The sequence below is a fragment of the Desmodus rotundus genome, chromosome 5, assembly GCF_022682495.2.
Source record: "Desmodus rotundus isolate HL8 chromosome 5, HLdesRot8A.1, whole genome shotgun sequence".
Classification (NCBI taxonomy): domain Eukaryota; kingdom Metazoa; phylum Chordata; class Mammalia; order Chiroptera; family Phyllostomidae; genus Desmodus; species Desmodus rotundus.
The window spans coordinates 5,607,668-5,627,752 of record NC_071391.1 but is presented as its reverse complement, the minus strand read 5'-3'; the positions used below and the strand labels follow the sequence as shown (position 1 = coordinate 5,627,752).

General features: G+C 54.5%; 3 protein-coding genes and 2 long non-coding RNA genes across 8 annotated transcripts; 3 read left to right on the top strand and 2 right to left on the bottom strand.

The window, feature by feature from the left end:
* Window positions 1–5,531, top strand: ARL2 (ARF like GTPase 2; the record flags this gene model as incomplete). The annotated part of the gene is given in 5 exon segments (XM_024574426.3): window positions 1–106; window positions 2,318–2,428; window positions 2,525–2,687; window positions 4,115–4,195; window positions 5,064–5,531. Coding segments are annotated over 5 exon segments (555 nt in total). The 3' UTR covers window positions 5,199–5,531.
* Window positions 2,859–8,951, bottom strand: LOC123478061 (uncharacterized). The gene is made up of 3 exons (XR_006653169.3): window positions 8,839–8,951; window positions 3,977–4,222; window positions 2,859–3,837 (listed from the first exon to the last, which is right to left on the bottom strand). It is a non-coding gene; the product is annotated as an uncharacterized lncRNA (long non-coding RNA).
* Window positions 8,609–17,221, top strand: SNX15 (sorting nexin 15). 3 transcript variants are annotated; one of them, XM_045183329.3, is made up of 9 exons: window positions 8,642–8,782; window positions 11,325–11,562; window positions 11,654–11,689; window positions 11,878–11,998; window positions 13,225–13,340; window positions 13,442–13,610; window positions 13,910–14,053; window positions 16,111–16,368; window positions 16,664–17,221. In XM_045183329.3, the coding sequence occupies exons 2-9, from the start codon at window positions 11,452–11,454 to the stop codon at window positions 16,768–16,770; spliced, it is 1,062 nt and encodes a 353-aa protein (XP_045039264.2). In that variant the 5' UTR covers window positions 8,642–8,782; window positions 11,325–11,451; the 3' UTR covers window positions 16,771–17,221. The 3 variants fall into 3 exon arrangements, with proteins under 3 accessions (XP_024429940.2, XP_045039264.2, XP_045039263.2); XM_045183328.2 differs by lacking the exon at window positions 8,642–8,782 and adding an exon at window positions 9,273–9,361; XM_024574172.3 differs by lacking the exon at window positions 11,325–11,562 and having other exon boundaries at window positions 8,609–8,782.
* LOC123478062 (uncharacterized) lies at window positions 9,335–11,699 on the bottom strand. Its single transcript, XR_006653170.2, has 3 exons — window positions 11,567–11,699; window positions 10,987–11,153; window positions 9,335–10,574 (listed from the first exon to the last, which is right to left on the bottom strand). It is a non-coding gene; the product is annotated as an uncharacterized lncRNA (long non-coding RNA).
* A 442-nt stretch (window positions 17,222–17,663) lies between the features above and the next one.
* SAC3D1 (SAC3 domain containing 1) lies at window positions 17,664–20,050 on the top strand. Of its 2 annotated transcripts, XM_053925354.1 has the most exons (3): window positions 17,664–17,771; window positions 17,931–18,511; window positions 19,527–20,050. In XM_053925354.1, the coding sequence occupies exons 2-3, from the start codon at window positions 17,938–17,940 to the stop codon at window positions 20,048–20,050; spliced, it is 1,098 nt and encodes a 365-aa protein (XP_053781329.1). In that variant the 5' UTR covers window positions 17,664–17,771; window positions 17,931–17,937. The 2 variants fall into 2 exon arrangements, with proteins under 2 accessions (XP_053781329.1, XP_024430270.3); XM_024574502.4 differs by having other exon boundaries at window positions 17,668–18,511.
* The last annotated feature ends 35 nt before the right edge of the window (window positions 20,051–20,085 follow it).

Here is a 20,085-nt window from a genome sequence, read left to right as displayed (position 1 = left end):
GACTAGGAAGAAACGGCAGCCGGTAGGGGGCTTCGGGGACCATGGGCCTTCTGACCATCCTGAAGAAGATGAAGCAGAAAGAACGGGAGCTGCGACTACTGATGCTGTATCCTCTCGGACGCCTGAGCTGCCAGGGTAGCGGGGCCCCGCCGGCGGGCGGTGCTAGGCGCCCCCTACTGGGTGCGGGGTGCGCGGCCAGACGGTCTGCCCCAACTGCCCATTGTGCGTCACGCACTGGGCCCTACCAATCACTTTAGCAGGGGGCCGGGAGGAGGCCGAACCACCGGCTCGGGGCGGGGGGACTCTGTTTCCGAGGCCAAAACTGTGGGCTTAAAGGTGCAGCAGTCGAACCAGGTATCCCAATGTAAGGGGGAGTTGGGGCCCGGAGGTGACTCGGGCGCCACCACCCTTAGGTCTGGCCGTAGAGTGGGGCCGTTGCCCTCCTGGGCTCTCATCTCCTCTCCCCTGTCGGAGGGGGCCAGGCTTTGGCCCCGCCCTCAAGGTCGGAATCCCGGGGGCGTGCGGGCGCAGCCCTTATCTCAAGGGAGAGGCGAGTGTAGACTCCACGCGGGCACTTTCGCGGGTGGGCCCAGCCGTCCGTTTCTTTGCTGCCGCGTGGCCCATCGATGTCCCCGCGGCTGACTGCGTGTAGGCTCCGCCGACCTTCCGAATCCCATTAACAGCCGTCTGCACCCTCGCCCCACTCGGTCCCCAGCCCTGCGGCAGGGAACTCTGGATCCAAGAGCTGGGTTCTCCTCACCCGCAGCTCCCCTAGCAGGGACAGAAAACACTTACGTACGCAGATAACTGAAAAATAATATTTACATCATGTTTGTTTTAAAAGACCCTGAGATAGGCCCAGAGAATTCACTCAGCCAATAAATATTTATTGAGCACCTACTATGTACTAGGCACTGGCCTAGGGGCTGGGATAAAACAGCAAAACAAAAACAAGCCCTACCTTCATGGACATTCTGTAATGTAGGAGGGAGAAAAATTTTAACAAAGAAAATGAGAAAATACATAGTATGTACAGAGGAGAATGTAGTTTCAACAAGGTGGTCGGGAAGGCTGCATTTAGAAAGTGGCAGTGGAGTGAAGACCAGGAGGTGAGGGATAAGCCATGTAGATATCTGGGGACATTTTTTTAAGCAAAGGGAACAGCAAGTGCAGCAAACTCCTTGGGGGGAGGAACTCCAGGGGGTTCTTCGGGGACCGACCTTGGCAAGAGCAGTTGCAAGGACGCAGCTGGAGCCAAAGCCACATGGGTTCAAGAAAGAGCAGAACAGAAACTGGAGGTGAGGGTGGAGATGGTCTTGAGGAGATTTGCTGTTAAGGGAGGGAAGCAATGGAATAAGGGGGAGAGAGGTCAAGAGAGGATATCATCTACTTCTAAGGTGGGAGAGAGCCGGAGTTTGTCGGCTGAGGGGAATGATCCCATGGGGAAGGAAGCGTGGATCCTGGAGTTGAGGGGACAATCAGTGGCCTATTATCAGGGGCTAAGGCTGGGTCTCCGGAGAGGTTCTTTGTCACCCCGGTGTCACTGGTTTGAGTCACTTGCTCAGAGCAGGTGAGCAGGAAGGCTGCAGAGCCCAGGGCCTGGGCTCCCTTCCCAGCTGCAAGCCCCCTTAAGCATTAGAAGGGAAGAGGAGGGTGGTTCTCTCTTGCTGGTGAACTCACATTTGCCCACTCAGCAGCAAAAGATTTGGAATATTCCAGAAACAAGTGAGGATGGCTGCCTCCAGATACTTGTTCTTGCTGTTCTCCTCTGCCTAGAGTGTTCTTTCACCAGTCCTCCAAAAAGCTGGCTCCTGGTAGTGTGGGCCTCAGCTCGAGACCCTCAGAGAGGCCTTCCCCGACGCCCAAGCTAAAGGAAGCTCCTGCAATGGCCCTCTCCGAAAACCTCTTCGTTGAATTTCTTGTCTTTTTGTTCTTCGTTGTACTTCTAACACTCACCAGGATCTGACTCACCTTGTTTCTCATTTGTTTGCACGCTGTTGGCTGTCTCCACACTGGAGCGGAAGTGGCATGAGGGCAGACTTGACCCAGGGTGCTCCCAGCACCAGAAGAGGGCCTGGCACTTAGTAGGTGTTCAATAAATATGGAATGAATTAAGGAGCCTTTGGTCTGGAGGAGATAATAAGATATTGGTTTCTTGATCCTTCCACATTTATCACAGGCCGATTGTGGGTCAGTCACGTGCTCAACTGGTTGTGATATGTGGTGGGAAATGACTTGTCCCCTAAGAAAGGGGCACTGTGACGGTGTTACCACCCTGCAGAGTTCGAGCATTTCTCCTTAACCTGGTGTGTCCCAGCGGCCTAGACAACGCTGGTAAAACAACTATCCTCAAGAAGTTCAATGGCGAAGACATCGACACCATCTCCCCGACGCTGGGCTTCAACATCAAGACCCTGGAGCACCGGGGGTGAGCAGGGTCCTTGCGGCCGGGCCAGCCCACAGCAGGGAGGGGAGGGTGGATAAGGGGCCAGGCTGACCCTCCAGCCACCTGCTCCCTGACTAGGTTCAAGCTGAATATCTGGGATGTTGGCGGCCAGAAGTCCCTGCGGTCCTACTGGCGGAACTACTTCGAGAGCACTGACGGCCTCATCTGGGTGGTGGACAGCGCCGACCGCCAGCGCATGCAGGACTGCCAGCGGGAGCTCCAGAGCCTGTTGGTGGAGGAGGTGGGCTGGGGCCTGACTGAGCAGGCGGGGGGGGGGGGGGGGGGGGGGGGGGGGGTGGAGCCGGGCTTCTACCAGCATCCGGGCCCCAGTGCGCATATCCATGCACCTATAGACACCTTCCTCGGCAGATTCCCTGAGCCCTCACCACGTGCCCAGCGCCCTTGGGGAGGCAGAGACAACCTGTACACCTGGTGCAGGGAGGCCCATGGGGCCACATGCAGGTCACGCTGCAGACCTGGGTTCACATCCCTGTGGTGTTGCTTCTTCGCCACCCTTAGCTTCAGTTTCCCGCCTCCCGTCGAGCTTTAGGAAGTTGACCGCAGGCCATCACGTGAAGCTCTGGGAAACGGTGGGGTCTGGCTCATGAGTCAGCCTCCCCACTGTGTGAGCTCAGACAAGGCACCGAACCTCTCTGAACCTCCGCTTCCTCATCTCTAAGATGGGTGTTATAGTTAGGGCGGTCTTATAATTTAGCGTTGGGCCAAAACACTTACTTAAAATTAAAATTTTAGATTTATAGAAAAGTTACAAGGAGAGTGAAGAGAGACCCCATGTACCCGTCACCCGGCTTTCCCGCTGTTAACATCTTACGTAATCACTGTGTGTTTGGCAAAACTAAGACATTAACACTGGGAAGTTACCCTTAAAAAAACTATAGATTTTATTTGTGTTTCACGAGTTTCTCTACAATGTCCTTTTTCTGTTCCAGGATTTAATCTGGGTTGCTACGTTACATTTATGTGAAAAGAAACACACTTTTGAGAGTGAAGGAGGGGGTCCTTAATAATGATGAGGGACGACAGGTATAACCAGGACTGTGTGCACAGGGACACACGGCTACTGGTATTACAGGAGCCACCTCCTAAGGGTGTCAAGCAGGGCCAGTTAGATGAGCTGCCCAGGCCTGGGCTAGAGCCACCCACCCACATGGAGCGACTCCCAGGGCCCAGCACACACAAGGGAGTAACTGGAACCGGGGCAGTGGGACAGTGGAAGGGCTCCGTGGATGTGGAAGAGGGAGAGGCCGTTCCCAGCAGACCCCAGGGCCTCTGGGGCAGCTGCATTCTCTGTGTGGATGTCAGATTCATCCGGCGGAGCGGTCTAGAACCACAGTGGCCTCTGGGATCTTCTTGTCCATTACCTCCTCCCCCTTTATAAAAGGAAACAGGCATAGAGGAGAAAGGTACCCACTGGGTGATGATTGGACTAGAACCAGAGCCCTGGCCCAGCCCAGGGCTCCCTCCACCCCACGCGTGCCCAGCCTCAAAGGCAGCGTCCACACTACCTACCTCTCTTGGGCCTTGCCCACCACATGGTGCCTTGCCCTGGTTTTCCAACTTGGTCTCTGACTCCAGATGCTCTGGGCGATTAGATGAGGAGCCAGGCTGCGCTCTGAGCCCCCCGTCCCCTCTGTTTCTCTCCCCCAGCGCCTGGCTGGAGCCACCCTCCTCATCTTTGCTAACAAGCAGGACCTGCCTGGAGCACTGTCCTCTAACGCCATTCGAGAGGTGAGTTCCGGTCTTGGCACAGGTTCACTGAGGACAAGAGGCACACGATTATTTGTTAATTTACTTTAAGAGCATTATGAGCCCCTGCTGTGTGGCAGGACCTATTGGGGGGGGCGGGGGGACTGGAAACTCAGCAATCAGTAAGAATAATGGCCTCACAGCCTGGGGGAGGGGCTGCAAATGGATCATTCCGCAGGGTAACAGTAGCCAATCATGAGTGTTTTCTGTGTGCTAGGCTCTTTGCATGGTTCACTCATTCAGTTCCCACAGCAACCTCGTGAAATAGGAACTATTATCGTTCTACAGATGATGAAATAGGCTTAGAGAGGTTAGGTCACTCGCCCAAGGTCACACAGCCAGTAGATAGACAAGCCAGGATTTAAACACAGGCCTGTCTGACCCCAGAGTCTTAACCATTATTCTAAAGCTTCAGCACCAGAATGAGAAAGAGTGTGGTTAGAACCTTGGTTCTGCCACTTACTAGCTGTGTGACCTCAGGCAAGTTGCTTAACCTGTCTGAGCTTTGGTTTCCTCCTTGGTAAGATGGCCAGCACAGATGCTGGCTAGCATGGCCTTGGCAGGAGTGGATGAGAGGACATTTGTAGGCCCCCAGCACAATGCCTGGATCCTAGCAGATACCTGAAGCCTGTGTTGCTACTTTCTTCCGAAGGGGTAGTGCTGGCATGACCACACAGAGAGCCTATGCCCATGCCTCAGAGGGCTGACAGGTCACCAGGGACCAGGGGGAGTTTCCCAGGGCAGGACCTTGAGGAGGTGTGGACCTCTCCTGGGCCAGGAGAGGAGTGGAGCTGCGGAGAGGGGTAGGGGGGCAGGCTGGGTCACCCACCAGCTCTGTCCTCCCTTTCAGGCCCTGGAGCTGGACTCCATCCGCAGCCACCACTGGTGCATCCAGGGCTGCAGCGCCGTCACCGGGGACAACCTGCTGCTGGGCATCGACTGGCTCCTGGATGACATTTCCAGCCGCATCTTCACAGCCGACTGAGCCACTCCAGATGCCCCCACCTCTCAGTCCCGTCCCCCCCCAGCCCCTGCCAGGCCCTCACCAAGCACCACCCATGGGGGGATGGGAATCAGCCAGCCCAACTAACACTCCTTGGCCCCCTCCGTAACTTGCTGTTGCTGCTGCTGCCCACTGCTGCTCCCGTGGCAGGCAGACTGCTGCCCTGGCCGTCGCCCAGGCTCCTGACCCGACCTGCCTGCGGCTGCCATACCAAAAGGGGAGGGATGGGGCTGGGAGGGGGCTGCCTCTGCTGCTATCGAGGCTGTGGGCCTCATTCTTGCTCAGCTGTGAGAATAAACTGTCCCTGTCCTGGTCCAGGCCGAGTCATTCGTTGGTTCAACAGCTTTAGAGACCGCTGGACCCACAGTCCAGTCAGAAGGATAACCACTGCTATGTCTCTGAGATGTGCAGAGAGTGTAGAAGCAGAGGACCAGGCTGCAATTAATGCCATTTGGAAGAGTCCAGGCAGGCTTCCTAGAGGAGGTGACATTAAAACTGGGAGTAAAGGATGAGTAGAAGTTTTCTGCTAGAGGAAGAGGGAGGACAGTTTACCAGAGTGACTGCTACCCTCAGCGGTATGAGTTAGAAAACAGATGCGCCCCCACATCAAGGCTCACGGCTTCTTGAAGGGAACATGGGCTGAATTTCAGCTCCCAGCTTCCTGCTGCAGCCCAGAACCCCCAAGCAGTAGACAGCCTGCAGAGGGAATCACATGACAGGAATGAAGGGCAAGGGCTCTTGGGAAATAGGGAGGGTGAGGACTCAGGGTGGGCTAGCTAACCAAGGGCAGAGCCAGGAAGGGGACTTACGTGAAGGCTACAGTGCGCTCTCTGAAGCAGGGGCTGGTCTGGGAAAGGATGGGGACCAGGGCAACCCCAGGATGGCAGGACAGAAGGATATTTCCACAGGGCCTTTTGCTGTGGTCCCAACAGTGACTGCTTACTCTGCTGGGTTCTGTTCGAAGCACCTGCTACTTACTGTCACATTTAAGGACGATCCTAAGCAGTATAGACTCAGTGCCTCGTTTACGTGGGAACTGAACCTCCAGGAGGTTACAGGACTTGCTCAAAGCCAGCCAAGGAGGAAGTGGGGGAGCTGGGATTTGGACCCAGCACACCTAGCCACTACCTGCTATGAACTGTTTGTCTCTGCTTGAAATTTGAACTCCAGGGAGGGGAATCTAACGTGTCTAATGAGGGAAGGGTAGTTTTCCCAAGGGAAAGTCCAGGAAGAGACACCCATTCACTTCTCAACTAGCACTGGGATCCCCTCCTGCAGGAGCAGAGACTGGTGCAAAGCCCGGGCTCTGTCAGAGTGGAAGAAGGGAAGCGGGAGTTGGGTGGATAGCCTCAGAACATCAGCTGTCCTTCTGCGAGGAAAACGAGAGCCGCTTGCCCTGTCCTCTGTGCAGGACAGGCACGTTGGACTCCCCGCACTCCCAAGTCTCGCGATAAGTGAGCACACCCAGGCTCCAGAGCCAAACCCCAGCTCTGCCACCTCACTGGGTGATGCTGAGCAAGCTGCCTAACCTATCTTTGCCTCAGTTTCCTCACCTGCAGAAAGATAATGGCACCTACCTCCTAGGTCTGGGATGAAGAGCAAATGGGCGGGTGGCTTAAGCACTCACTGTGCAGTGCTAGCTCTAATTGTCACTGCATGAACCAAGAGAAGTGCAAGCAGACCCAACCGACGTGAACTCAGCCACCCACTGATCCGGGTGAGTCACCCCAGTGTTCGAGTCCTCCTGGGGGCCCTTAGTAAGCGGCACCCTTGATATAAAATTTGAAATATGCATGGCTAGAGACAAGAAAATAACACAGTTATAATACTCATCACAAAGGCCTATGGATGGGGAGTTTGAGCTGTAGCAGAAAGTCTACATCACATGGTCAAATAATGTGGGCGAGCGTGGGGTGCAGGCCCCCTGCAGCCATGAACGGCAGCTTTTCCCTCTCCCTATCTCCTACCAAGGCTCTTCTGTTTGCCTCTCCTGGTGACGGAACTGGGAGAGTTGGCCATCTGGAGAAGGCCGGAGGCTAAACTGATCTAGATGGGGAAGGGTTCGGAGGGGACAGGAAGCAAGAAAGCAGAAAGGGGGTAATTGGGAGGGGCTGGGTCGGGAAGAGGAAGTCATGATGGGTGAGGAGACTTGGAGCCCCAGCCCTGCCCAGAAAGATTCGGAGAGCAGCAGCCCAAACACCTAGATTAGCTTTCATTTCTGAGTTCCCAAGTGTCTGATTTGGGATTTTACTTTGTGTTTCTCTCTGAAGATAGTGCCCACACACCTGAGTTCTAGTAACAAGAGTGGCCGTGAGTGCTAAAGTGTGTCACCCATAGTCAGGGTCCCCGATGGCCTGTCCCAGAAGCAGCTTACAATGCCTTAAGCAGAAAGGACATTTCTTGGAAGGACACCGAGGACTCGCAGCATCCCTATGGGGACGAGATGTCCAGGCTTGGAAAACAGAGTGCTTCAGAGGCTGAGCAGCCAACCCACAGCCAACAGTGTACTCCAGGGACAAGTTGGTCCCCTTGCCTGGCACTGTGTCCTCTGTCCTTCACTCAAGATTCAAGCAATCAGGGGAGAGTCCATCACCCCCCACCTGGGACCTGGGGCAAGAAAAGGGGCTGGTACCTTTGGATTCTGGGGTAGGAGTTTGGAGGGCTACACATACTGGAGAACTACCTCTGAAGATCTGGAGCTACGATACTAACAGGAAGTGGGGGGAGAAATATCCCAATTTTAGGGATAAGAAAAGGAGGCTTGAGCCCTGGCTGGTGTGGCTCAGAGGATTGAGTGCCAGCCTGCAAACCAAAGGGTCCCAGGTTCAATTCCCAATCCAGGGCACATACCTGGGTTGCGGGCAAGGTCCCCAATAGGGGGCGCGCGAGAGATACCCACACATTGATGTTTCCTTCTCTCCCTCCCTTTCCCCACTCCAAAAATAAATAAATAAAATCTCTTTAAGAAAAAGAAAACGAGGCTTGAGTAGTTATGGGAAAGTCATACAGCTAGTAAGAAGTGTGACTTCAGAACCCGTGACACCAACATGCTTCTCCCGTGTTCTTTTCTGGATAGAAAACATGAAATTAGGGAATCCTCTGGAAGGAGACAGGAAAATAATTTAGCTACACCTGGTATATATTGGACACAATAAAAATTGGGTGAAGGAATGAAAGGAAATTGGAAAGCAGAGAAGTCGTTTGGACATGTGTGATGAGGGTTTAGGCTGAGTTGAGTGATCCAACCTCCCCAATCCTTATCCTCAAATCACTTAAGTTTACGTTTTACCAACGACCGAAACCTTTTTAGACGCTCCCTTAGCCGCGCGCAGGGGCCAACAACTGCGCTGTCTCTTGCAACCCGCTCCCTAGGCTAGAGCAGGAAGGGCGCTTGTTGGGGAGAGGCAGTGGCTGGCTGCGGCTGACCTGGAGGGGCGGGGACTCAGCTCCGCCCAAGCTGGGTTGCCATGTCCCGCCAAGCGAAAGACGACTTCTTGCGGCACTACACAGTCTCCGACCCCCGGACCCACCCCAAGGGCTACACCGAGTATAAAGTGACCGCGCAGGTGAGGTGGGACCCAGCGGGGACCTTACCCTTTTAACGAGAGGGGCTGTGTTTTACCTTAAGGCAAGGCGCTGCTAGAAGCTCCCTTTTTGGAGGACAGAAATAGGTTTCCCCTTTAAGGGGCGGTGTATGTTCCTGGCTTCGTTCGCCTCTTTAGGCTTCAGAGGGCGGGGCCAAGGGAGGGCGCTGTCCTCTTAAAAGGGCGTGGATTGCAGTTGCACGCCAGGCGAGTTGGGGTGCCCACGCCCAAAGTGTGATGTCTGGGTATTAGAATGTGAATTTTTAAAAATTAACATGAAATCTCTGGCTCAGCCCAAATATTAGATAGTTCTCCAATTTCTCGGAGTAAGTTCTGTTTTTTGGTTTGTTTGATATTTCCATAAAAGCCCTTTAAAGAGCTTATTTTTAATTAAAAAAACAAACACTTGTCTATGACTTTAAAACTTCATACAGTTTAAAAGAACCTAAGGAGTATGTCTCCATCTTCACAGGCAGAGCAGGAAGACCAATAAAGACTAAAGCTGCCTGGCTGGTGTAGCTCAGTGGATTGAGTGCCGGCTTGATAACCAAAGCGTCGCAGGTTCGATTCCCAATCAGGGCATATGCCTGGGTTACAGGCCTGGTCCCCAGTGGAGCCCACATGAGAGGCAACCACACATTGATGTTTCTCTCCCTCTTTCTCCCTCCCTTCCCCTCTCTATAAAATAAATAAATAAGATATTAAAAAAACATTTTAAAAAAAGACTACAGTTGATATGTGAAGCAGTAACAACGTTTTAAGCACATTATATAGAGACTGTGAAAAGAATTAAAAATACAAACAGTATAACAGAATATCTGGAGAATGAAATACAAGAGTTGGTTGGGGGAAGACCTGTAAACTTTTTTGTACCTTTAGAATTTTGAACTAGGCCACTGTTAAACTGGTACAGTAGTTCTATTCAAGTGCAGCAAAAATATAAAGACATTTCCATAGGTGCAGATGCTAGATGTTTAAAATAAGCTTTCCCCAAGTCTTTCATAATGTCTTCCCATGTCTAAAAAATACAATTAAAAACATAGTCCCCAGGGGTGGGGGGAGGTATCCCAAGGGACTGTAACGTTTTCCTATAAATCTTTTCTGTTGGCTTTTTAAACAAGTAATGTGCATTACTTTAATTTGCTTTAATAACTTTTAAAGATAAATCATTTTCCCTCCCTTACCCCCATTTGTCATTTTCACGGAACCCGTTGCTGCTAGTTTCTTATCTATCCTTACAGATAAGCTAAGTTTAAAAGCAAATATAAGTATCCATTTTATTACGACTTACACACAGTGAGTGGTGTTCTGCACCTTGCTTTTTTCACTTGCTGATAGTCCATTTGTCTGTTGTTTCACTTTTTTTTTTAACCGAGACATAATTTCCATGAAGTCATAGGCACAAATCTTAAGTACACAGCTCAGTAATTTTTATACATATAAACATCTGTGCAAACACCACCCAGGTCAAGATACAGACATTCTTACCACCTCAAAAAGTTGCTTTGCACCTTTGCAGCCGATCGTCCCCCTACAGAGTCAACCAGTGTCCTCACTCCTGCCACCGTAGATGAGTTTTGTCTGTTCCTGAGCCTCAGACTCACTGAAGTACTCTTTGTGTCTGGCCTTCTCCACTCAGTATAATGTTTTTGGAATTCATCGTGTTGCACATGGAAGTAATTCTTTTTCATTGTTGTGTAGTCATAGTCCATTGTATGAAATATAATGGACATCATTTCTTTATTCATCCTTCTGTTGTTGGACATTTGGATTTCTAAAAAAAAGTTTCATTCTTTATGAGTAAAATTGTATGAACAATACACATGTGTACAAGTCGTTTTTTGGACATAGGTACTCATTTGTCCTTGTTATAAACCTAGGATTGGACTTACGGGGTCGTTAAGAGTATTTATTTGTATTTCTCTGATGACAAATGATGTCGACTATATTTTTATAATCTTATTGGCAATTCAAATGTCGTCTTTTGTGGGATGTCCCTGTTCAAGTGTTTTGCCTAATTTTTAAAGTTGGGTTATTTGTCTTATCTTTTAGTATTGATTTGTAGGAGTCCTTTTTTAGGTATATATTCCTCAACAGTTTTTAAAATGAGTTTCTTTTACCTTGAAAAAAACTGTCAAGTACTCTAAGCTGTAGGATATTAAGTTAAAATGGACTCTTCTTAGTACCTCAGACCCCGGGCTGCTCGGGTCACAACCCCGTGACCGTTTCTTCTTTGTCCAGGAGCGTCTGTTCACAGAGGACTCCTCTCTCAGGAAGGTGTGGTTCCTGGGACAGGAGCTCAGTTTTTAGATAACTGGGGTTCTTTGGTTTCAGAAGGAGATGTAGAGACTTACTTTTTATTTATTTTAGAGAGGGGGGAGGGAAGGGAGAAAGAGAGGGAGAGAAACATCGATGTGAGAGAGAAACATTGACCTTGATTGGTGGCCTCTCCCACACCCACGACCCCTGAAACCCAGGCACGTGCCCTGACAGAGAATCGAACCCGTGACCTTTCGGTTCACAGGCCAGCACTCAACCCACTGAGCCACACTAGCCAGGGTGGGAACTTGGCTTTTGAAGGAATGGAGATAAAAGCTGGGCTGAGGACGCAGGCGTCTGGAGGGGCCTTTAGGGACCTCCTCATCTGACAGATGAAGACATCGAGGTGCATGAAGGACAAACTGCTCCAAGTTACACTCCAACCCCTAAAGCCAGGACACCTGGGCACCAGTGGCCAGTGGCCCTTTGAGAGGAGCTGGGAGGTACCTGAGGCATCCTAGGATTTTGCCGGGTGATGGGATGTCAGATGTCAGTCTCTGGTCTCACCTCGTTCGTTCTTGGTTTCTTCCTCAGTTCATCTCAAAGAGAGACCCAGAGGATGTCAAAGAGGTGAGGCTCCTGGGAGGGAGGGGGACCATGCCCCAATTCCAGATGTTGAAACAGTAAAAGAACTCTGTGAGGATACCCGCCCCCACCTCCACCGTCCCCCCTTCCTCCCACACCCCTGGGCCAGGCTGGGGGTAGGGAAGACCTTTCCCAACCATGGCCCGGTCCTTCAAGTCTGGCGTCCTTCTTAGGTGGTGGTCTGGAAGCGGTACAGCGACTTCCGCAAGCTGCACGGAGACTTGGCCTACACCCACCGCAACCTCTTCCGCCGCCTGGAGGCGTTCCCGGCTTTCCCCCGGGCCCAGGTCTTCGGTGAGTGTGGGTCCCAGAGTCTGGCCTGAAAGGGTCCCAGCTTTCAGGCCAGAGGAGGCCCAAGACTTGGGCAAAGGGGCCCTCTGCTGGTGAGGGCTGGAGAGACAGGGCTTGACCGTCCCTCCAAAGGCATCTGGGAGAGCCGGAAGGGTCCTTGGAGCTGGCCTCATTTTACAGACGTAGAAACCTGGGCTCAGAGGGGCCTCGCCCTCGCTGTGTGTCCAACCATTTACACTCCGGTCGCTCCTGTCCCCATTGGCCCCGTTTTCAAGATGAGGCAACTGAGGCTCAGGGATGTGAAGGGGCTGGGCTCGGAAGTGGCAGAACCAGAATTCCTACATACAAGCCCGGGATTCCTGCAGACCTGCCCTGTCCAAAACAGCAGCCCTGAGCTGAGGACGGCGAGGGAGGCGGGGGAGCGCTGAAGGGGTGGCCTGCTGTTTGGTTCACAAACACACGGAAGGAAGAATGTAAACTATCTCAACAATGTGTGTGTTGATGATATGGTCAAATGAGACGAATTTGAATATATGGGGTTACATAGAAAATATTATTAAAATTAACCTGTTTCTTTTTACTTTTTGAATGTGGCTACTAGGAAATTGTAAATAACCTATTTCTGTTGGACAGGGCTGGTCTGTCCTTAGTTCTCTAGACTCACATGAGATGTTCTTTGGCAGCAAGCTGAAGGTGGCTGCTGGCAGGGGTGCCAGGCAGTGGGGAGCAGCAGGCTGCTCCCTGAGGCAACGTGGTAACTTTGCATACCTAGAACAGAGCAGCAATGCTGTAAAAAAAAAAAAAAAAAGTGCGGGGGGGCTACTTGCTGTGTGATCTTGGGCAAGCCACTCCCCCTCCCTGAGCCTTACTTTGGTCCTCCTCACATCAAAGCCATCGAAAATTACTTTGTTTCTTGTTGGTTGCCGGCCTCCCCTTATCTAGTATGTGCTATCAATGAGGGCAGAGACCTTGCTTCTGTCTCATTTACCTTGCAAACCTAGCACATAGTAGGTGTTCAATAAACATCTGGTAAATGGATGCACAGGGAGACTGGTCCCTTCTCGCAAGCACCCCCCACCGTGGGAAGAGTCAGGGAAGACTGCTAGGAGAATGGGGAGGGGTAATGGGCTGTTCCTGTCCTCCCAGGCAGAACCAGGAAAAGTGGCCTGGGAGCCAGTGGCCCTGTGAGTCACTGCTTCTCTTCCTGCCCCTTTTCCTGGGGGCTTCAGGCAGGTTCGAGGCCTCTGTCATTGAGGAGCGGCGCAAGGGGGCTGAGGACTTGCTTCGCTTCACTGTGCACATCCCCGCGCTCAACAACAGCCCCCAACTCAAGGAGTTCTTCCGGGTATGTGTCCCTGCTTGTCCCCCTGCCCAGCCCCTGGGAAACCATCCTGCCCTCCAGGCTGCACCCTGTGACTCCCCCTGGCTGGTCTTTCTCTCCTGCAGGGTGGGGAGGTGACCCGGCCCGCCCAGGTGTCCAGGGACCTGCACATCTTGCCGCCCCCTCTGATCCCCACACCACCCCCTGAGGAGCCCCAGCCACCACCTGATGAGTCCTGGTTGCCCCAGCCACTTCCTGCAGAGAAGAGGGGCCTTGAGGAGTTGGAGGTGCCGGGTAAACTGGGTGGGGAGGGAGCCAAGGCTGAAGGGTCCAGAGTGGGCCCGGGAGCTGGGGGGCACACTCCCGCCTCAGTGATTTTAGTGAAAAGCCTGGGATGTGTGGCAGCTGCGCCGCCAGTAACCTGCCGGGAGCTCTGCACAGGGCATCTGGGCTATAGTTTCTTAATCTGTAAAATGGGCACAAACCCTACGAGAGGGCTTGCCTGTGACCCTGGTTGCTGCAAGGATTTGGTGAGAGGGAGCTCCACGATGAACGCCAAGAAGTGATGAACGTCCCCACTGCTCTCTTCTCAGCGGAACCCCTGCCCTCCAGCCCTGCCCAGGACGCCCTGGACCTCCTCTTTTCCTGCGGGAGCACCGAGGAGGCTTCCGGTTCCCCTGCCCGAGGCCCCCTCACTGAGGCCGAGCTTGCCCTGTTCGACCCCTTCTCCAAGGAAGGTAACAAGCTGGGACAGTCAGAGGGAGGGCTGGACAGAAGGTCCTTCGGGACAGGGAGGCTGGCAGAACCACTAGCTAACCTGCAGTGCCTGTTTACCTCTGAGAACAGTGCCCTCTGCAGGCAGGTGGCAGCCTCAGTGAGAATGAGAAGCAGGCGCCACAGCCCTGCGCCAGGGCTTGGCAAGCCGGATGCCCCCATACAGGGAGCAGCCACTGCGGAGGATGGAATAAGCCACTTCCCACGAGGGCATCTTCTCCCTGAGAATGCTCTGGAATGAGGAAGGGTCACGTTGGGAGGGCTTGAGCTGTAAACTCGAAGTGGCGGTTCTGTGTCTAGCGCTGGGTCTGGCTGCAGATCCTCAAGTCAGGAGAGGCCCTGGTCACGGGGAGGGAGGCCTGAGCTGAGAGAGCAGCCCGGGAGGCCCTGGAGTGGTGGCTGGCATGCGGGGGGGCACCAAGGTGGAAGGGACCCGTGGAGGCCTCACTCCTGAGCTCCTGGCAAGTGAGATCAGGGGACCTGAGAGTCCTGGGCTCGGAGACACCAGGTCTCTTCACTGAGAAATTCCCTGAACCCATGCCGTTCCTGCCGCTGGGGTGCTGGGGTGGCTGCTCTCCCTTCCAGATAATCACAAATCTGTTTCATTTTGGATTCCTCAACAGTCTCTATGAGCCTGTTTTGTTGGCTTCTCTTCTTCGCCCCTCGGTGACCTCCAGGAAGACCCTGAGCTTTCTGATTGGTTTCAGGCATTTGAGCGCTGTCACCCTCAGTCTGATCCAGATCAGGACCTCGGTCTCTCACCCAGTTTCCAGCCTCTCCCACCCCAGCCTACTCAGGCCTGACCGGTGGCCGGCCCCTGGTTGCAGTGACCAAGGGGATGAGGAGTGCTCTTTTGCTCTTCTAATTATGCGCCCTTCACTTCCTTCTCTGGCCCACCCCAGGGCTGGGGAGGAGGAAGGAGGAACCGCAGGGGAAAGGCAGGGCTGGTGTCACTGGGCCAGGTGTACCTGGCTCTGAGAGGCAGCTGTCCCAATACTGCGCCTTGCCCCAGCCTGGGGTGCCTGGTAGCCAGATGCTTAGACAGGAGCCTGTCAGGGCTCCTCAGAGGCTTCTCCCAGGAGACACTCCCTGGGCCCTTGGGATAACTCACAAATCCTTGACCTCTCAAACCCGGGAAGTGCAGTTTGCTCAGATGCTGCCTTATCCTCTTGCCCCATTCTTGTGGGCACCTGCAGCCAGCTGCTCTACGTCAGAACACTCCAGGGCAAGAGCGGGGCTGCCTCTTCATCACATACACCACACTCCAGAACTCGAGGGCATCCCAAGAACTCTTCCACCTCCTGCTCCATCAGCAACACAGGGAGGGCTGCAGGTCCATGGGGTCACTTGGGTGGGGTTGGGGAGATACCCACACTTCCATCTCCAGGCCAGTGATGCACTGTGGCGCTTCCTGCTCCTGCACCTTCCCTTCAAAGGCCCTTTCGCCGCAGATTCATCAGATCTCTAGTCTTCTTTCATATAAGCTGCAGAGAGGATGTTTGAACACCTCTTTGCCAGTCCTGGGGGATGAAATGAGCCCTTTTCTCTGGAATGTGGGGATACTACTACCCAGTGTTTTCATATGTGGAGCCTCAGCTGAAATTGTAAGACCTCAAAAAAAGCCCTAAAATTCCAAGGCTTGGAATATTTCTACACTTTGCCTGGCATTGTTGGTCTAGCATCCTTCAGCTAAACTTTATGGAGAGAATTCTTGGATTGACAGATCAACTGTAGTGAGGAGGGAAATAGGACCGGTGACTCAGAGCTTGCAAACTAATGTTAATGTGTACCTAAAGGAGGAATTTGTAAGGTAGGTGGTGGTTCAAAAGCATATGAACCTCACCAATCAAATAGATCATGGCTAGTTTGCTATGCACTTGGCTTCTGGATTGCTCAGGCACTGTTCCCCTGTACCTGAGACAGGTTGGTGCCCTAATGAGCAAGAGAGGTCTGGGGGTGGGCAGCAGACCCCGGGAGAGCAAGGGCCGGTGTGGCCTGAGTCCTCCATGTCTGGTTGCAGAAGGTGCAGGCCCCAGTCCTCCCCACATGGGTGAGCTAGCGGTAATGGAGGCAGAGTCTGAGAGGCTGGACCAGGAGCCCTGGGAGCCAGGAGGCCAGGAGGAGAAAGAAGCTGAGGAAGGAGGGCCCACCCCTGCCTATCTGAGCCAAGCCACGGAGCTCATCACCCAGGCCCTGCGGGACGAGAAGGCAGGCGCCTACCCCGAAGCGCTACAGGGCTACCGGGACGGCGTGCACATCCTGCTTCAGGGAGTTCCCGGTGAGTAGGACTAGAGGGAGGAGGGTCAAGCCTGGGGGTCTGGATGGTACAGCGAAGGGAAGGGAAAGTGAGGAAAAGCAAGTCAAAGATGAGAATTGCTTCTCCCTGAGGAGCTATATAACCTTGGGCAGTTTCTCTACCTCTTGTGGTCTCAGTTTTCTTGTTTGTAAAATGGGGAGAATAGGTCTGACCCCCAGGGATGAGGAAAGACACACGTTGATACTTTGTGAACTATAAGGGGCTAGACCAGGGGTTCTGAACCCCGGGACCTCAGCTGAGCCATTTCGCTCCACAGGTGACCCATCACCTGCCCGCCGCGAAGGCGTGAAGAAGAAGGCAGCTGAGTACCTAAAGCGGGCAGAGGAAATCCTGCACCTGCACCTGTCCCAGGGGCCACCCTGAGAGGGACTGGGCCCTTCCCCAGGACTTGAGCTCTAGCACTGCCGGCCACCTCTTCCTCCTCTCCCCGGGGCCTGGCCCTATGTCTGCTCTTGTAACTCCAGAGGCCGTTTCTGTATGTAATTGGACCAAGAATGAGAAAAATGATGACTTCTCAGTTCCCTGACCACACCTGCCAGCGTGGAATCACGGGCTCACTTCTGATTCTGCCTGTCTCTATCTTGATGTGTGAGCGGTAGCTCTGGTCCCTAAACTCCCCATTTACCCTTCTAGAACCAGGGATCTGCAAACTGCGGCCTGCAGCCAAATCTGACCCACTACCTTTATTTGTAAGGCCCATGAGCTAGAATGGTTTTTACATTTTTTTATAGTTGAAAAAAATCAAAAGAATAATGTTCTGTGGCAGGTTGATAGGAAATTTAAGTATCTAAAAATACAATTTTATGGGGACACAGCCAGGCTCATTTGTTTGGTGTTGTCTGTGGTTGCTTTCCCGCTACAACAGCAGAGTTGAACAGTTGCAGAGTGGAGTAGGTAGTTACCACGGAAAGTCCTAAAACATTTACTATCCGGCCTTTTTCAGAAACTTTGCTGACCCCTGAGCTAGAAAACATGGAGAACAGTCTCCAGGGAAACACTGGAGAATGACAGTAAGGCCGATTGGACCAGGTTATTAGCCAACGGGGATGCTGGGGAGGAACCCAAAGCGTGGGTGCTCACTTTGCGGAGCTGGGTGCCCAAAACCAAACACTGACTCTGAGGTGCGCCGGGGAGGCGTGGCTCCGCTCTTGCCTGCGCCCCGCCCCCCGGCCCAGGGACGGGCCGCGGAAGGAACTACAAACCGGGGTATCATGGGAGTGCGTCGCACTCAGTACGGGGCCCAGTGGCGCGGCGCATTCTGGGGACGGTTGCGTGTACGGAGCGCGCCGCACTGGTAACGGCCCTGAACTACAACGCAGTGCATCTCGGGAGACCTGCTCGTTTGTGGGAGGCCCGAGGACTCGGTGAGAGGAGGGCGGTTGCCGAATGGGTGGCGGGGTCCTTATACTCCGCCCCGTCTTCTCCGAGCTTCTGCCTGTCTCGGCGTGCCCCCCCACCCCGCAAAATGGGACGAGGGGCCGCCGCCTTCCTCGGGATGCTGAGCGCCCGTCCTCTTCCCGCAGCCCACCCATGCCTGGCTGCGAGCTGCCGGTGGGCACATGCCCGGACATGTGCCCCGCCGCCGAGCGCTCGCGACGCGAAAAGGAGGGCCGCCTGCATCGCTTCGAGGTGGCGCCGGGGTGCCGAGGGGACCGGCCCCGCGCTGACCCGCAGCGCGCTGTGAAGGAGTACAGCCGGCCGGCCGCCGGCAAGGCCCGGCCCCAGCCGAGCCAGCTCCGGCCGCCGTCCGTGCTGCTGGCCACCGTCCGCTATTTGGCCAGCGAGGTGGCCGAGCGTGCAGACGCCTCCCGCGCGGAGGTGGCCAGCTTCGTGGCAGACCGGCTGCGCGCCGTGAGGCTGGACCTGGCCCTGCAGAGCGCCGGTGACGCCGAGGCGGCGGTGGTACTGGAGGCTGCGCTGGCCGCGTTGCTGGCCGTGGTGGCGCGGCTCGGGCCCAACGCAGCGTGCGGGCCCGTGGACCCGGTGCTGCTGCAGGCCCAGGTGCAGGAGGGCTTCGGCTCGCTGCGGCGCTGCTACGCGCGGGGCCCCGGGCCGCACCCCCGCCAAGCCGCCTTCCAGGGTCTCTTTCTGCTCTATAACCTGGGTGAGTAGGGGTCCCAGCAGCGGGACAGAACATGGGGGCGGGGTACCCTGCATGTGGACAGTGGATGCCGGGAAGGAAAGAGCAGGTTTAAAGTGTCACCTGTTCAGCCCTTTCCCCGCCCCTGCCTCTTAAAGGGGTGCCAGGTCACAGCACAGGGCGCACCGACCCGCCGTGGGCCTTCAGGCCTGTCCCTTCCCATCTGTCAGTTTTCTCCTAATGAACGTGGAGGGGGTGGGGTTGGAACAGGAAAGTTGGCCTAGACAGTAATTTTCAAAGTTGTTAAATCTCCAGTCAGCGTTGTAAAGAACACTATGCCTACGAATACATCTCAGACATAAGTTTCAAGATTTAAGATCCTTTGTGGGTGTGTGGTGCATTCTAATAAGTTCTATTCAAATGTAATAAAATGCTGTTGACTTCACAACCCACTAATGGGTCAGGAGCCTCAGTTTACAAAAGTGGCCAAAGGTTCCAGTGTCTGTGATTCTTCTGGAAGGGAAGCAGGGTCAGTATCTCCTCGAAGAAATGGCCTTACCAGGCGAACAGGGGAGGGGTGTCTGAGCCTGTGCCCTAACCTGTGGGGCAGATAGGGCACAGGAGGAAGGGCTGCGTTCCAGTCAGAAGACTTGGATTTGATTGGACTGGTTTCTACTGCATATGAACTGTAGGGGAGTCTCGTGCAAGTCGTTAAGCCGTCCGGGCCCGTTTCCCTCACCCATAAACACTGCCTCACTTTAGTACGAGGGTCCAGACTGTTGGAAGGGGCAACCTCTGGCAGCTCATTCAGAAGGGCTGAGGGGAAAAGGGAGAGTGAAGGTGGGCTTGGCCCAGGGGAGGGGCGTGGCCAGAGAGGGTTGGGAGGCAGGACTGAGGTGTGGGGAGACGGGCTTGGTGGGGGACCGGAGCTGGTGGGCGCACAGATGAGTTGGGGGGATGCCCAAGAGGATGGCATGGAAGGTGGGCCTGGTCCTGGAAGGCCTCATCCCAATCTCATCCCAGTTTCCCGCCCTCGCAGGCTCGGTGGAGGCCCTTAATGAGGTTCTGCAGCTGCCCGCTGCCCTGCGTTCCTGCCCAGCCCTGCGCACAGCCCTGGCTGTGGACGCGGCCTTCCGCGAAGGCAACGCTGCCCGCCTGTTCCGCCTGCTCCGGGCCCTGCCGTACCTGCAGAGCTGTGCCGTGCAGTGCCATGTGGGCCCTGCCCGCCGCAGAGCCCTGGCCTGCCTCGCTTCTGCCCTGAGCACCCCCAAGGGCCAGACCATAGCCCTGGGGTTCGTGGTCCACCTGCTAGCCCTGGACGGGCCTGAGGAGGCCCAGGACCTTTGCCAGGCCCACGGACTGCCCTTGGACGGACAGGAGAGGGTCGTGTTCCTGCGGGGCCGCTACACGGAGGGAGGGCTGCCACCTGCTGGGGCCTGCAGAGTGCTGGTAGGCAACAAACTTGGAGGACGAACCCTGGAGGAAGTAGTCATGGCAGAGGAGGAAGATGAGGGTGGGGAAAAATCCAAGTCACGGGCACGAGGAGCCCAGGACTGGGTGTGAGCACTCGGGTTTCTTTTTTCTGTATCCCACACAAT

Bases quoted from the DNA above. Each gene is read 5' to 3' on its own strand.
- SNX15 (XM_045183329.3), top strand. From the start codon at position 11,452: ATGAAGACATCGAGGTGCATGAAGGACAAACTGCTCCAAGTTACACTC. The intron at 11,690-11,877 runs GTGAGGCTCCTG...CGTCCTTCTTAG, and splicing joins ACCCAGAGGATGTCAAAGAG to GTGGTGGTCTGGAAGCGGTA. The intron at 11,999-13,224 runs GTGAGTGTGGGT...TGGGGGCTTCAG, and splicing joins CCCCCGGGCCCAGGTCTTCG to GCAGGTTCGAGGCCTCTGTC.
- SAC3D1 (XM_024574502.4), top strand. From the start codon at position 17,794: ATGGGTGGCGGGGTCCTTATACTCCGCCCCGTCTTCTCCGAGCTTCTG. The intron at 18,512-19,526 runs GTGAGTAGGGGT...CCGCCCTCGCAG, and splicing joins CTTTCTGCTCTATAACCTGG to GCTCGGTGGAGGCCCTTAAT.